The 14,563-nt window shown below is 60.8% G+C and overlaps 3 protein-coding genes and 1 long non-coding RNA gene across 8 annotated transcripts; 2 read left to right on the plus strand and 2 right to left on the minus strand.

Moving 5' to 3' along the window:
• Nucleotides 1-87: 87 nt before the first annotated feature.
• On the minus strand, nt 88-7,742 carry LOC111922194 (uncharacterized). Of its 4 annotated transcripts, XR_015281541.1 has the most exons (5): nt 7,652-7,742; nt 1,229-1,424; nt 988-1,095; nt 517-757; nt 88-241 (listed from the first exon to the last, which is right to left on the minus strand). It is a non-coding gene; the product is annotated as an uncharacterized LOC111922194 (long non-coding RNA). The 4 variants fall into 4 exon arrangements; XR_015281540.1 differs by having other exon boundaries at nt 88-757; XR_015281539.1 differs by having other exon boundaries at nt 517-1,095.
• PFN1 (profilin 1) lies at nt 3,511-6,156 on the plus strand. The gene is made up of 3 exons (XM_086871893.1): nt 3,511-3,769; nt 5,081-5,273; nt 5,904-6,156. The coding sequence occupies exons 1-3, from the start codon at nt 3,638-3,640 to the stop codon at nt 5,999-6,001; spliced, it is 423 nt and encodes a 140-aa protein (XP_086728019.1). The 5' UTR covers nt 3,511-3,637; the 3' UTR covers nt 6,002-6,156.
• Nucleotides 7,719-11,154, plus strand: SLC25A11 (solute carrier family 25 member 11). Of its 2 annotated transcripts, none has more exons than XM_086871858.1 (8): nt 7,719-7,801; nt 8,507-8,783; nt 9,021-9,227; nt 9,324-9,414; nt 9,669-9,759; nt 9,851-9,950; nt 10,066-10,117; nt 10,530-11,154. In XM_086871858.1, exons 2-8 carry the CDS (start codon nt 8,632-8,634, stop codon nt 10,683-10,685), a joined length of 849 nt encoding a protein of 282 aa, XP_086727984.1. In that variant the 5' UTR covers nt 7,719-7,801; nt 8,507-8,631; the 3' UTR covers nt 10,686-11,154. The 2 variants fall into 2 exon arrangements, with proteins under 2 accessions (XP_086727984.1, XP_086727983.1); XM_086871857.1 differs by lacking the exon at nt 7,719-7,801 and adding an exon at nt 8,019-8,194 and having other exon boundaries at nt 8,631-8,783.
• Nucleotides 11,155-11,279: 125 nt separating this feature from the next.
• PSMB6 (proteasome 20S subunit beta 6) lies at nt 11,280-14,459 on the minus strand. The gene is made up of 6 exons (XM_023945384.2): nt 14,023-14,459; nt 13,488-13,555; nt 12,458-12,589; nt 12,249-12,378; nt 11,816-11,960; nt 11,280-11,490 (listed from the first exon to the last, which is right to left on the minus strand). The coding sequence occupies exons 1-6, from the start codon at nt 14,110-14,112 to the stop codon at nt 11,354-11,356; spliced, it is 702 nt and encodes a 233-aa protein (XP_023801152.1). The 5' UTR covers nt 14,113-14,459; the 3' UTR covers nt 11,280-11,353.
• Nucleotides 14,460-14,563: the final 104 nt, after the last annotated feature.

Genomic DNA, 14,563 nt, shown 5'->3' on the forward strand with positions numbered 1-14,563 from the left:
GGGGCAGTTGGGATGAGGTGGGCACTTCCACATCCCAGGTCGTGTGTGTGTGTCCAGCACTCCCCAAACAAAGCACAAGTCGGGAGGTCCTGGTACTTCACAAAGTTTATTGGGGGTGGGGGGAACCCCTTGATGGGGCCTCCAGGGTGGGCCCCACTGCTCTTCCCCTCGTACTTGGCCCTTGAGGTTTCGGAATTTGCGCCCTGCCAACTTGGCCTTGTCTCCCAGCACCTCTTGGATCCTGGAATGGACAAGACCTCAGTGGGGTGACATGGGAGTAATCCAGGGGTCACGAAATGGGGCGACTTTGCGGAAGAGGGGGCCACATGGGGGACACACAGGGACAAGAACGCTCCTGGGAGGGACACAGGGATGGGCTTGGGCACCCTACCCAGGTCCCTGTGGGGGAGGTGGGGACATAGAGGCAGCCAGGACCCCTGGGGACATGTGGAGACAAGGGGACACACAGAGATTTGGGGACAAGGGAGGGGACACAGATATGTGGAGACCCCTCACCTCATCAGCTGGTTGTACTTGGCAAAGTGCTTGGAGCAACAACAGGGAGCACCCGTCTTGATCTGGGGGATGGGGGACAATGAAGGCTGTCATGGAGGAAACAGGGAGGGTGACAGAGGTTGCAGGGACTCCCCTGGCCAGTCCAGACCCCACAACGAGGTCAGTGATGAAGGTGTCCTCAGTCTTACCCTAGCGGTGCATTACCATGACCCCCCAGCCATGGCTCTGGGCCAGCTTGCACCTGTGGGGGTACACAGGAGGGGTCATGGGAGGTGACATGGGGACATGAGCTTGCACAAGGGTTGTGCATGAGGTTTTCACACAAGGGCTTTGCACTTCATGGCCACAGTGATGAGGGGCGTTTGCACCTTTTGTGAAGAGGCCTCGCCTCTTACAACAGTCGGCATGAGGCCTCTTTGCAAGGAGCCTTTTCCCAAGGCTTTGCACAAGGATTTGGCCATACACTCGCACCTGGGTGGACGCAGTGACCTGCGGGGCTTCCACAGAGATTTGCAGGAGGGTTTGCACAGACTCAGCCTGGATGGCTTCAGCGGTGGGGATTTGCACGTGTACTCACACCTAGATGGAATACGTAATGAGTGGGTTATACAGGGATTTGGCAGGGCGTGGAGTCACACGACGATCACACCTGCATGGGCTCAGTGCTGGGCATTTGCATGGGGAGCTGCACAAGGATTCAGAGGACTCTCACCTGGGTGGACATGGTGATGCGATCTGGTTGACCTTGAGCAGGAGGCAGCTGCGTGCCTGCAACCTCGGCTGCCTGTGTGATGTGCTTCAGGATGTTGCTGTCAGGTCACTGCCCACCACCTGGATGTCCGCCTGTGTCAGGAACCACTTCCAGCCCCCCACGTTATTCTGGTCAGAGGGGTTCTCAGTTGACACCACTGTGAGGAAATGGCCACCAGCAGGTATTAGAGTGCACCAATGTGGCCCAGTCACCTGGTGGGAAGGGAGAGGGCCCTGGGCACAGCCTTGTATGAGCTATTAGAGTCCCTGGCTGCCTACCCTGTGCTTCCCAATTACCCCCAGTCTGTTCCAGTTCATCCCAATGCCCTGCGGTGCCTCCCAGTCCTCAGTGTCACTCTCCTGCTTCCCAGTGCCTCCCAGTTCCACCCAAGTCCCTCTCAGTGCCCACCCAGTTTCATGCCAGTGCTCACTGGCATAGTCTTTGATGAAGCTCTCGTAGAGCTGTCCCTGGGTGATGAGGTGCTTGGGATGCAGGGGGGGGGATTTGAAGTCCAGGTTCTATTTGCCATCACAGCAGAACTCAGCAGCTGCTATGTCCGTGCCAATGACCACCTTGTCCAGGTACCCAGCCTTCCCAATGGCTGCTTTCAGAAGCTCCAGTGCTGCAATCTTGTGGATGGACATGGCTGTGGGGTAGGGGACCCAGGAGTCAAGGCCAAAGTCATGGGGGTCCCAGCCTGACCCTGGTCTCCACAGACACACCCCCCCAGCTGCTGTGGGGGAAACCCCCATGTCCAAGTGCTCTGATGTGGCCCTCTGTGCCCCCATGGAGGATCGTGAATGATCCCAGACTCCCCTCCCCACTACTCAGGACATTCAAAGGGGTGCAGGGTGGGTCTGGGCCCTTCTCACCCAGTGCTGCCATTTCGTGGGACCCTGCCCCTCTCCCACAGGTGTCCCACAGGATTATTTATCCCTTTCCCTTCGCCCCTCCCCGCTGGAGGGAACGTGATCAAGTTCAGACCCCGCTGGGGCAAACGAGGTGGGGCCACAAGTGCTCGAGGCTGGTGGCACTTGACGACGGTCCCTACGTGTCCCCCCCGGTTTGAGACTATTTTTAGCCCCTCTCGAAGGTCACGAGAACACGACCCCCAACCGGGGGGGGCTAGTACGCCACCTGAAGGTTCTGGGGGGAGCAGCACCAGCCAGAAGGGGAGGGGGTGAATTGGGTGGGATAGGATTTTGGGGGTGCAGAAGGTCCAGAGCGGGGAGTTCAGCCCCTAAGGAGCACCAGGGGTGGGGAAAATCAGCCCCATGGGCTCCAGAGCGTGGGGGAGGGGCGGTGGCTTCGATAACTTCCCGTGGAAGTTCCCGCCGGGCCTTTTATGGGGGGGTGGAGGGGAACGGGCACCCTCACGAACCCTCGACACCCCCAACCTAGTTCTGGGGGTCGTGGCACCCTCGGCCCCCCTCGAACGGAGAGGATCCCGGACACCTCGGTTCCCCCCCCCCCATTCCCCGATCTCAACCGCTGAGCCCCTCCCCCACTCCGGGGCAGGAAGTGAAACCGCTCCCCCTCCCCCCGGAAAATCCCGCCCGGGTCTGAGTCAAACCGCGACCCACGGGGGGAGGGGCGAGGAGTCCTGTACCCCTAGACACACGCTGAACTATCACCCCGCCAGCGACCCCCGTTCGGGGCTGCGCGTAGGGGCCGGGGCGGGGTGTCACGATAAGGGCGTGTGTGTATCAGAATAGTCGGGATTCACAATATAGGGGGAACAGGCGCAATGACGGGGGATTCGTTATCAGTCTGGGGGGTCACGATAACCGTGGGAGTGTCGCGATAACGGGGGGAGTCGGAATAACGGGGAACAGTGGCACAATAAAGGGTGGGGGTCGAGGTGATGGGGAAGGTCGGAATAACGGAAGAGAGTCGGGATACTGGGGGGGTCATGCGTCGTGATAATCGCGGGATCCAGAATACGAAGGATTTGGGTTAAGGAGGCGAGTGGGCGCGGTAAAAGAAGGGTTCCCAGTAAATGGGAGTGCGGGCATGGCGGTAACGGTGCGGGCTGAAGCAACGCGGGGGATCGCAATGGGTGGGAGATGTCGAGATAATGAGGGAAGGGTCGCAATAACAAGCCCCCTACCCCCCCCAATCTCCGCGGCGCGCGGGACCAGGGGCGTTCCCGTCCCAAAGCTCCGCCTATTTGAGGGTTCCGCCCTCTTCCCCGCCCCCTGCCGTCCCCTATGAAAACCGCCGCGCGGCGCCGCCGCCGCTCCTCCGCCGCCGCCGCGCCTTGGTAGCACTGCGCAAGCGCCGAGCGAAAACCCCGCCCCTTCCCTGGCGAAGCCCTGCCCCCCGCGGCAGGCCACGCCCCCGCGCCCCGCCCGCCCGCCCGCCGCCGCCATGAGCGGGTGGGCGCCCTACGTGGAGACGCTGCTGGCGGACGGCACCTGCCAGGATGCTGCAATCGTCGGCTACCGCGACACCCCTGCCGTCTGGGCCGCCGCTCCCGGCAAGACCTTCGCCAATATCACGGTGAGAGGCCGGGACCGGCAGGGGTGGGGGGGGGCAGCGCGCCAAGGCGTTTCCCGCCCAAGCGCGCGGAGGGCGGGGGGACCCAGTGGCCTATGAGGGGCGGGGCTGACCTCCCCCCACCCCCCCGCGACGGACTCCGGGAAGGACAAAAAAGGTAGAAAAACGCAAAAGCGCCAGCGTGGAGCGCGGTGCGGAGTGGGGGGGGGGGGCTCGGGCGCTGCCTATACCCGGGGACCCGGTGCCGGGGAGGGCCGGTGCTGGGGGGGGCCTGGAGGCGGGGGGGGACCGGCGGCGAGGCAGTCCCCTCCTTAACCCCGCTTCGAACATTCTGGGGGGGTCGCAGGCGGGCGGGGAAGGGGGGGATGGGCAAACACCACGTGGTTCGATGACCTCCCTCCCCACTTCCCATCTATTTTATTACAGTCCTCTAAGTGGATGCCGGGGGTCTCGTGGGGGGGGGATGTGGGGGTGGAGGAACCCCTCCCCACTTAAAAACCCTCTAAAAATGCGCGGAATGCGGCCACTTCCCGGTGGAGGAGGGGCGGCCGGGGCTTCCTGTGGGGGAGGGGCGGCGCGCGCGCACCCCCTTCCCCCTCCCCACTTCCCCCCACGGAAAAGGGGGGGAGGGGAGAATTTTGGGGAGGCTCATGGTGGGAGAGGGGGGCTACCGGACCCCTGGTCCCTGTTTGGGGCTGCCCTCATGGGGGTCCCTGGACGGCTGGGTCACCCGAGGGGCTATGATGGGGTTCTTGGGGGTCCCTGGATTTGAAGTCCCGATGGGGTTGTCTGGGTTAAATGTGGGGTCCCAGGGATGTTTGTTTGAGGGGTCCTTTATGGGGTTCCTGGAGAGGTTAGAGGGGGTTGTTTTGGGGTTCCTGGATGGGTCGGCCCTGGAGAGTCCCGAGTTTGGGGCGTCATGGGGATCCCTGTATTCTCGGGTCATCGTCGGGGATCAGGGGTCACAGGAGTGGAGTCCCTGGCGGGAGTCATGGAGGTCCCCGGACACCTGGATCCCTTTTATGGTCATGGACTGGGAGTTACGAGAGAGTCCCTGTTTGCTGAGTGCCCTACAGGGGCCCTGCCTGGGGGTTTGGTGTCTGCGTTTGGTTTTGGTGGTCCCTGGGTCGTGAGCCTTTGGGGTCCCCTTGACCTGTCCCCATCCTGTCCAGCCTGCAAAAGTGGTGAGCCTTGAGGGGAGGGGATTATGGCAGTCCCCAGACAACTATGTTCCTTATGGAATCACAGGTGGGTTTTGGGGTTGTTTTTTTTGGGGTCTGTTTTTTGGGGTGCCCCTGACCCTTGTACCGACAGCCAGCGGAGGTGGCGGCACTGGTGGGCCCCGAGCGGGGGCCACTGCTGGTGCAGGGGCTGACGCTGGGGGGGCTGCGCTGCTCCGTCATCCGGGACTCACTGCTGGTGGAGGGGGAGCACAGCATGGACCTGCGCACCAAGGGGGCTGCTGGAGCGCCCACCTTCAACATCACGGCCGCCATCACCAACAAGAGTGAGGGACCCCCTGGAACTAGCCCCCTGTTACGACTACCCCACACCCTGTGTCATCCCCATCACTCTCTCAGCACACCCTCCACCTTCAAAATCACCAACAAGAGGCACCTCCCCCTGGAACCACCCTGTACCATTGCCCCCCTCCACCCTCCTCCTGTCACCCTGTATCACACACCCCCCCCTCCCCATGCCCCCACACCTCCCTGACACTTTTTATCACCTCCTGACCAGTTCCTGTCACCCTCCATGACCCAAATCCTCTGCAGATGCCTCCCATGTATCTTATGGCATCCCAGTGTCACTCTCAACACTCTCACTCCTCAGGTGCCCCCATCTTTCCCAGTGTCACTCCATGTCACCCTGTGTCCTCTCCCCTGCACAGCTCCACCCGGCCACGTCACCTGCTGCCCTGTCACCTATGTCACCCCTGACCTGCTTCCCGTTAATGTCCCTACCCCCCCTTGCCCCAGATGCCCCCAAACTACCCCTTGCTAAGTCCTGGGGTCCCTCATCCCAGCTGTTGCTTCCTGCCCTTCTTCCCCCTTGACCCCTTTTCTGTCTGGGGATTGATGGGGGTTTTGGGAGGGTTGAGGATCACCCCCCCCACTTTATACCCGTACCCCTGCAGCCATCGTGCTGGCCATGGGCAAGGAGGGCGTCCACGGTGGCTGCGTCAACAAGAAATGTTATGAGATGGCCAATCACCTGCGGCGCAGCCAGTACTGAGGGGGCTGGGGGGGACCCCTGGGATCCCCCCAGGGACCCCTGGACCCCCAGGGACCAGCAGGAGCTGCCAGGGACCAGCAGGACCACATCCCCCACCCCCTTGTCATTCCCCCCAATCCCCGCTGCCGGCAGCAATAAAGTGCCCTTGTGGGGAATCGCTGTGGGTCAGGGATTTCAGGGATGTGGGTGCTGTGGGGGGGAACCTCGATGTGTGCCCGGGGCCATTGGGTGCGGCTCTGCCCTCCACCCTGGGTGGAGGAGGCCTCCCCGGATACCCGGGTCCAAGGGTGCTGCCGTGCCCTGGGGGACAAAGTCCACGATGGGGCAGCACCTGCCCCACGATGTCCCCTGCCACCCCCCCGACTCTCAGGAGGCAACGTTGGAGGGCAGAGGCTTTATTGGAGGGCTTCATTCATGGCAGGGGCTGCACCAGCAGCAGAGGGGAAGTCAGTTGGGGGTGCAGGCAGCAGCTGGGGGGTGGTAGGATAGAACAAGGGGCTGGGGGACATCTGGGGGAAACAGAAGAGGCTGTGGAGAATTGGGGGACAGGAACTCTAGATATTTTGGGAAGTTGTGAGGCAGGGCCCCAGATGTTCAGAGAGTGGTGTGGGGCAGAGGTGGGGACTGTGGAGGTGGTGGGATGGGTTGATGTGGGGCAGAGGTGCGGATGTGGGGGGATGGGGTGGCGCAGAGGGAGATGGAGGGCTGATGTGGGATGAAGAAGGTGGTATAGGGCAGAGATGGGGATGTGGGGTAGAGGGGTAGATGTGGGGTAGGACCAGACATCCGGGCAGGCAGGCGGAAGCTGCTCCGGTCCCGTCTAGTCCTTATAAGGGCAATGTGGTGGCTCTGATGCTTCCTGTTCCCCCCCTCGCCCCCCCCCCCCCCCCGGGCTGACTCACAGATGGGGGGAAGGGCCCGCAGTTGCCCCACGGGGGGGAATTGGGGTATCAGGGGTTGGGCCGTGGGTGGATGGGGTGTCCCTCCCCCTGTCCCCTCTCGCCTAGCAGGGAGGGACCCAGGTGTTGGGCCCCCTACGTGCCTTTGCCCCTGCCACGAGGTGACCCCCATGGCTGTGAGGCTGGGGCATACCATCACTCCATCACTGTCACCTGTGGAACCATGGCACCCCTACATCTTGTAGGACAGTGTCACTGCCCCCCTTCCACTCCATCTCAAGGTGATTCTGTAACCTGTTAACATCTGTGTCATCCCTGGCACCGTGTGCCCTCTGGTGTCCCCCAACAACCCCCAACACCTCAGGGCTACCCCAAAATTGGGGGAGGGGCTGTAGGGGAGGGGCAGGGTTTGGAGGGGAAGGGTTTGGAGGGGAAATGCTGGGGAGGGGGCGGGGTGCAGTACCTCACCAGTGACTCACAGTTAGAATCAGTAGTAGGGGTCAGTAGGAGGTGCCAGTATGAGTAGGGGGACTCCGAATGACACCGGTGCTGAGTGATGCACCTAAGATTGCCCCCAGCAGACCCAGACTGTCCCAAATGCATCTCAGTGCACCCAAGGGTGCCTCCCAGCGATCCCAAGTGTGTAACAAGTGCTTCCCCGCATACTCACAAAGCCTTCCTGACAGCGCCCCCCAGTGTCACAAATACTTCCCAATATCTCCCAGTGCGTCCCAGTACCCCCAGCACTCACCGCCTAGAATAGAACGGGACAGGCATCACCCCACGGCGCTGAGCAGCGGCGGACGAAGTGCGTGAGGTACCGGTCGTCGACCCCCTTCCGCCGCCGTCGCCTCCGGCTCCCCTCAGGCCCCCCGAGATGGCGAAATATCGCGAGAGAAGGGTAGGGCTACTTAGTACCCGCCTCTGCCCTAGCCAATCCTCTTGGTTACCGAGCAATTTCCCTTCCCGCCAAAACATCCTCCACCAATGAGAGACGTGAGGGCGGAACAGGTCCCCGGGGCTCGCGGCCACGCCCCCTCCCCTTAGAGGCGGTGCTGCCCCTCAAAGCCACGCTCCCCGCTCGGGCCTCCGCCCCGGCGCCGCGCAAGCGCCCCGCGCAGGCGCACTGGCGCCGCGCCCCCCCGAGTCACCTTGGGGCGCCGCCGGTGCCGGACCCCGCGCCCCCCCCGCGCCCCCGGTACCAGGGCCCGGCCGTGATGGCGGCGGCGCCGGCGGCCGAGAGACCCAAGACTTCCCCGAAATCTGTGAAGTTTCTCTTCGGCGGCCTGGCCGGGTGAGAGCCTCCCCCCTCACACCCCCGCTCCTCGCCAAAACCGGGATCCCCCTGCCCAGACCTTTCAGGTCACCCCTAAACCACCCCCGATGCCGCTCCTAACCTTTCAGCCCCCCGCTCCAAACCCTTTAATATCCCCCGATCCCAATCATTACCTCCCCATAGCCTCCCCCAAATCCCTTCCGAATCCCTCAAATGCTTCCTTCCAGACCCGCCACTGCCCTCCTAAATCAATTCAAATCCACTACACCCTTTCAAACCTCCCGAAATCCCATAAATCTCCCCTCAAACCCGTTCTGTGTCCCCCCACAGATCCCCAAAGCTCCTTCAGACTTCCTCGTCACCCAGGTTTCCTCTGAGAGGGCTGTGGGTGGATTTGGGGAGCTGTGGAGACAGGTTCAAGTATTTTTGGGGTCCCCCGACCCCCTTCCTTCAGGATGGGGGCTACAGTCTTTGTGCAGCCCCTGGACTTGGTGAAGAATCGGATGCAGCTGAGCGGGGCTGGGGCCAAGGGCCGTGAGTACCGGACGTCCCTGCACGCCCTGGGGTCCATCCTGCGCCACGAGGGACTGAGGGGCATCTACACGGGGTATGGACCTGCAACCATCCTGGACCTCCAAATCCCTGGGACATCTCTTGAACTCCCAAACCCCCTGGGATCCCCTTGAAACCTCTTGTCCCTGCATGCCCTGGGGTCAGTCCCATGCTGCAAGAGCCTGCTGGTCAGGGGATACAGAGCCCTCAAAACTCCAAGCACCTACGAGCCTTAAGCTCTTTCATGCCCCACCATTTTTGGGACTCCTCCCTACTCTCTGTGTCCCCACAGGCTGTCAGCGGGGCTTCTGCGCCAGGCCACCTACACCACCACCCGCCTGGGCATCTACAGCGTCCTCCTGGAGCGTTTTGGTGGTGCTGATGGGACCCCCCCTCCATTCCTGGCCAAGGCAGCCATGGGAATGACGGCAGGGGCTGCGGGGGCCTTTGTGGGGACCCCGGCTGAGGTGGCCCTCATCCGCATGACAGCTGATGGCAGGTGAGCCCCCAACCGTACAACAAGTATCTGCGTCCCCACCTGCCCCCCAAGTCTGCTTTTTTTACCAAAATCCCGTGTTTTTGCCCCGAATCCCAGGCTGCCCCCTGGTGAGCGCCGCGGCTATCACAACGTGTTTGACGCCCTCGTGAGGATGGCAAGGGAGGAAGGGGTGTTCACGCTGTGGAGGGTAAGTGGGAGCTGTGGGACCCCAAGATCCTCCCATGACTCCCCTGCTGCCTCCCCAAGGATCTGGGGGTGTCCTCATGCTCTGGGGGGGCAAGCTGGGTATCCCCCAAACTCCTGTCTCCCATCCCAGTGCTGTGTCCCCAACTGTGGTGAGGGAGGAGAGCATGGTCTGTGGAGGAAAGTGGGAATGCAGCGGGTGATGTGGCAGGGTCTGGGGGCGCACAGGACTCACCCAAACACCCTGTTTTCCCATAGGGCTGTATCCCCACCATGGCCCGTGCTGTGGTGGTCAACGCTGCCCAACTTGCCTCATACTCCCAATCCAAACAATTCTTGCTTGACTCTGGTGAGTTCAGGGGGTGGGTCTGCCATGGGGAAATCCTAAATCCTAGTCCACTCTCCCTCCATTCCCCTCTGATGTTTTGGGGTGCCCCCAGGGCATTTCCGTGACGACATCCTGTGCCACTTCTGTGCCAGCATGATCAGTGGGCTGGTGACCACGGCAGCCTCCATGCCCGTCGACATCGTCAAGACCCGGTGGGTTCATTTGGGGGGTGGCCGGGTTGCTCCCCTGCTCGCCCTTAGATAATCACAAATGTGGTTCATGGTCACCCCAAAACCGCCTGTTTAACCCCAAAATTTCCCCCAACAGGATCCAGAACATGCGGACAATAGACGGGAAACCTGAGTACCGCAATGGGCTGGTGAGTGAGCAGGGTTTGGGAGGCAACACCATTTGGGAGTCCCCATCAATTTAGGAGGGGCTCCACTGTCATTTTGGGAGTTCCCTTTCAACTGGGGGGGGTTTTTACATGATTTTTGGGGTGTTCCCTGTCATTGGAGGCAGGGGGAAAAATTCAGGTAATTTTGAGGAGATGCCTATAATTCTGGGGAGCTCCCCTACCATTTTGGGAAAGTTCCCCGTTATCTTGTGGGAGGGAGGGGCGATCCCTGTAATTTTTGGAAGGTTTCTCATAGTTTTGGCAAGCTTCCTCATCTTTTTGAGTGCGTCCATGTTATTTCAAGAAGGTTCCCCATTCTTCTGGAAAGGCATCCATGCCATTTTTTAGGTTTATTTTTGGGCGCCCTCCCCCTGACACACTGCTCCCCCCACAGGACGTGCTGCTGAAGGTGGTGCGGTATGAGGGCTTCTTCAGCCTCTGGAAGGGCTTCACCCCCTACTATGCCCGCCTGGGCCCCCACACCGTGCTCACCTTCATCTTTCTTGAGCAGATGAACAAGTGGTACCAGCGGCTCTTCCTCAGTGCCTGACACCCCCCGAGGGGGGGGGGGGGGGGGTCGGGGGGATCTGACCCCATCCCGTGGGCTCTGAGGGCGTCTGACCTCTCCCTCAGGTGCTGTGGGGGTGCCTGACCCCCACCCCACCAGGGGCTGGAGACTAGGTGACTCTATAGGAGTGCCTGACCACCCCATCAAGGCTATGAAGTGGCCCTGGGGCCCTATGGAGGGGCCCTGGGCCTGATACAGGGGCACTGGGTCCCTCCCATGGGGACAGCAGGGTATGTCTTGTCCCTACGGGGCAGCCCTATAGAGACTGTAGGGTGCCGTACCCATGTGCTCCCCTCCCACCCCTCTGGGGGTTTTGTTACCAGCCAGTATCAAGGTCACAGCATGGGGCAAGAGCCCCCCCAGATTCCCCCTCCCCCCAGCACCCTCCACCCTGCGCTTTGTTAATGAATCATGGATCGTGATCATGTAATTAAAGCAAGACCTACAGACATTGCAGGGTGCTTTATCTTTGTCACACCAGGGGCGGGGTCTGTGTGTGTCACACCCTGGGTGTGGCCTTGCCCCCACCAGGGACTGCGTGACAGCAGGGGACTCCAAAGCTAGACCCCAAGAAAATCCACCAGAGGCAGCAGAGCTGTTTATTGTCTCCCCCGCCAAATTCGGGGGTCCTGGTGGGGGGGGGCTCTCCCTCAGACAGGGGGGCCACCATCACCCCAGGGCAGGTCAGAGCCGGCCAGGACTGTGCGTTCCACTCCCTCCTTGGTGATGGCCGCCAGCCTGATGACCCCCCCACTGGAGCCGTCCCGCACCATCGCCAGGGCCAGTGCTGGGGGAACACAGGTAAGGAACCCCCTAAACGATTCATGTTCCCAAATCCCCAAGACACTCCAAAACCCCTCAGTGCTGCCCGAACTCTTCTGTGCTCCGAAATCCTCTTCCAGGACCCCCCAAAGTCTTCCGTGTTCCACAGATCCTCTCCCAAGACCCCTACACCACTCCCATGTTCCCAAAATGCCTACCCGGGACACGCCCAACCCTTCAATGCCAGCCAAACTCCTCTGTACCCCCAAATCCTCTCTCAGGACCCCAAGCCCCCTCTCAGGACCCTTCCCACCTCCCACCCCAAATTCTCCAATATCCCCCAAACCCACCACGGGCGACGAATTCCTGGCACTGGGAGCGGCTCATCCCAGGCTGGAATGTGGCGTCCAGGAATCCATAGATGTAGGAGCTTCCTGAGCCCCCCACAGCGAAGGGTTGGCGCAGGAGCAGCCCTCCCATCGGCACCACGTACACCTGGGGGGCACAGCGGGGGCTGTAGGGTGCTCTGGGGAAAAGGAGGGGGCTGCGGAGCAGAAAGAGAGGACTGCAGGGAAAAGATGGGGTTATGAGGCAGAAAGGAGGAGCACTGTAGGGCAGAGGTGAGTGCTGTGGGGCAGAGAAGGGGATACCAGGAAGCAGAAGGAGATGTGGGGCAGAGTGAGACACTCCTGGACAGAAAAGGGGACACTCGGGAAGAAAAAGGGACACGCTGGGACAGAAGAGAGGACAGAAAAGGGGACACCGGGACTAAAGGGAGCCCACCTGTCCCCCCCGCCGTGGGTCCCAGCCAGCGACAATGATGCCGGCGCTGAGTTCCTCACGGTACCGGTAGCAGCTCTGCTGGAAGAGGCGGGCGGCTGTGCGGACCCGCGGCGGCTCCTCCAGCTCCACGCTGTGGGGCAGGGCCAGGTGTCGGACTGGGGGTTGTCCTGACAGCCTCCCTGACCCTACCCCATGCCCATGGGAGGTACCTGTGGAAGGCCAGCTGATAGGCCACAGCATCAGCCACTGCCTGAGTGTCGGCTGCTGAGCCCGAGCGGCAGCAGAAGATTCGGTCGTGGACAGGAGTCAGTTTGTCTGTCACTCGGTTGGCTATGTAGGACCTGTGGGACACCGTGGTGATGTCAGTGTGGCAGCAGCCTGGCTGCTGGAGGTGACAGCAGTGTGATGTTACCATAACAACCCCCCAAGGTAACACTGCAAGAGGAGCAACACGCTGGAGATGCTAAGAAAACCCTGGAAAGCAGGTGTTGGTCCCAGAAAGATGCTGGAATTTCTTTGGGCACAAAGTGCCAGGTTTTGCAGGCATGAGACTTAGAAATATAGGATTTGCTGCAGTAATAACAACAAAAAGAAATAGGGGAGGAAATCCTGGAAAGCCAGGGATAACCCCCAGGGAACGCTGGGAAATGGATTTTACAGGATTACCAGGATGGAATATCAATAAAAATAATTCAGGTTTTGTTCAAAGATCTGAGGCACTGGAAAGAATTTTTCCATATAATGGACCAAAGATGATAAGAAATATAGTGTGGGAAGTGTCCCATATTTTACAGATGAATCAAGAATTACATTACTTAGAAGGATCCAGGAAGCCCTTTGGATTGGGTGATTTTAACACGGGATTTAAATCCAATTTTTATCACCACGCCAGGGAATGGTTCTGTGGGATCTGAAAACTCTCCCTTAAAGAGGAAAAACGATTTGGCCAAGAAAAAATGGGATCTGTGCCTCCACAGAAACTGGGACCAAGATCACGAACTTTAACCTGAGAATGTTTTTGCAGGAATTATTCCACATAAATAAAGGATTGTTGGATAATTTTGATGAAGGAAAATGCCTGTCAAGTGTGACATTGATATCTTGAGATACCTGGCACCCTGCCTGCAGCTTTGGCTTCCCAGTGACATCATCATGACACCGTGACAAGAGTGACAACCCCAGCACACCGTCCCGGATCTCTGTGAGGGCACTGATGATGTCACGGCCCATGGCACTCACCCGGTGGTGGTTCGGGAGTCGGCCCCTATGACGACGCCTCCGTCGAACTCCACGGCCATGATGGTGGTCTGGGGGGAAGGCAGGGAAGGTGTGCGCTGCAAGTCCCGGCCCCACAGCAGCCCCTGCCTCACAGAAACCGCCTTCCCACTGCAGATCTCGCCTCACACAATTCCCCTGCCGCACAGAAATCGTCCTTCCACAGAACTCCCGGCCCCACAGCAACTGCCCCCCTTCCCAGAGAAACCACACCGTGCCCCATAGCACCCCTCTCCAGGGGGGTCCCTCTGACCCCGTTCTCCTTCTCGTACTCTTCAGGGAACTCTCTGCTCCCCTAGCCCTTGCCCCCAGCCCCTTCTGCCCCAAACCCAGCCCCAACTTCACCCTCAGCCGCACATCGAGGACCCTCTGCCCCACAGCCCGCTCCCTTCACCCCATGGCGGGTTCTCTTGGTCCATAACATCCCCACCCCCCGTAAGCCCATCGCGACTACATAGCCCTCCAAGTGGGTCCTCCCGCCGCCCCCCGCCCCACTCACGCCGGTGCTGACGGGCTCCGCCGTCCATTCCCGGTGAGGCCCGGCGGGGCCTGACCCAGCCCGCGACTCCCACACCGTCACCGCCGCCATCTTCCCCGGCACTTTTCGGCAGCACGATCGGCACGGCGGCTTTGGGTGGATGCTTTACGGCAGTTTGGCAGGAGTGTACAGGGCGGCGGCTGTGCTTTATGGCAGTGTGGCGCTCGCTGTGGTGACCGTGTGCTTCCTCGGAAATAAAACTCTCGTTTCTCTCACGTCCCGGAATTGTGGATGAAAACGGGGCGGGTGCTGCTGCAGGGGGCTACCTGAGGACACCTGAGCGGGGAGCTGCTGGTGGGCAGGGGCCGAGGGGGGATTTCCGGGGGGTCTCTCAAGGAAGGATGGTTGGAATATCTCGCAGGGGCTCGGGGAGCACCCGGATGCACCTGGGCATGGAACTACTGAATGGGATCTATGAACTGGAGCCGGATCTATTTACAGACACCGCCCCGCTCACTCCCTCCCCAGGCTCGGCAGCCGCGGAACTGCCGTAGCTCCCGCT

This window comes from Cyanistes caeruleus, chromosome 37 (genome assembly GCF_971803275.1).
Source record: "Cyanistes caeruleus chromosome 37, bCyaCae1.hap1.1, whole genome shotgun sequence".
NCBI lineage: Eukaryota > Metazoa > Chordata > Aves > Passeriformes > Paridae > Cyanistes > Cyanistes caeruleus.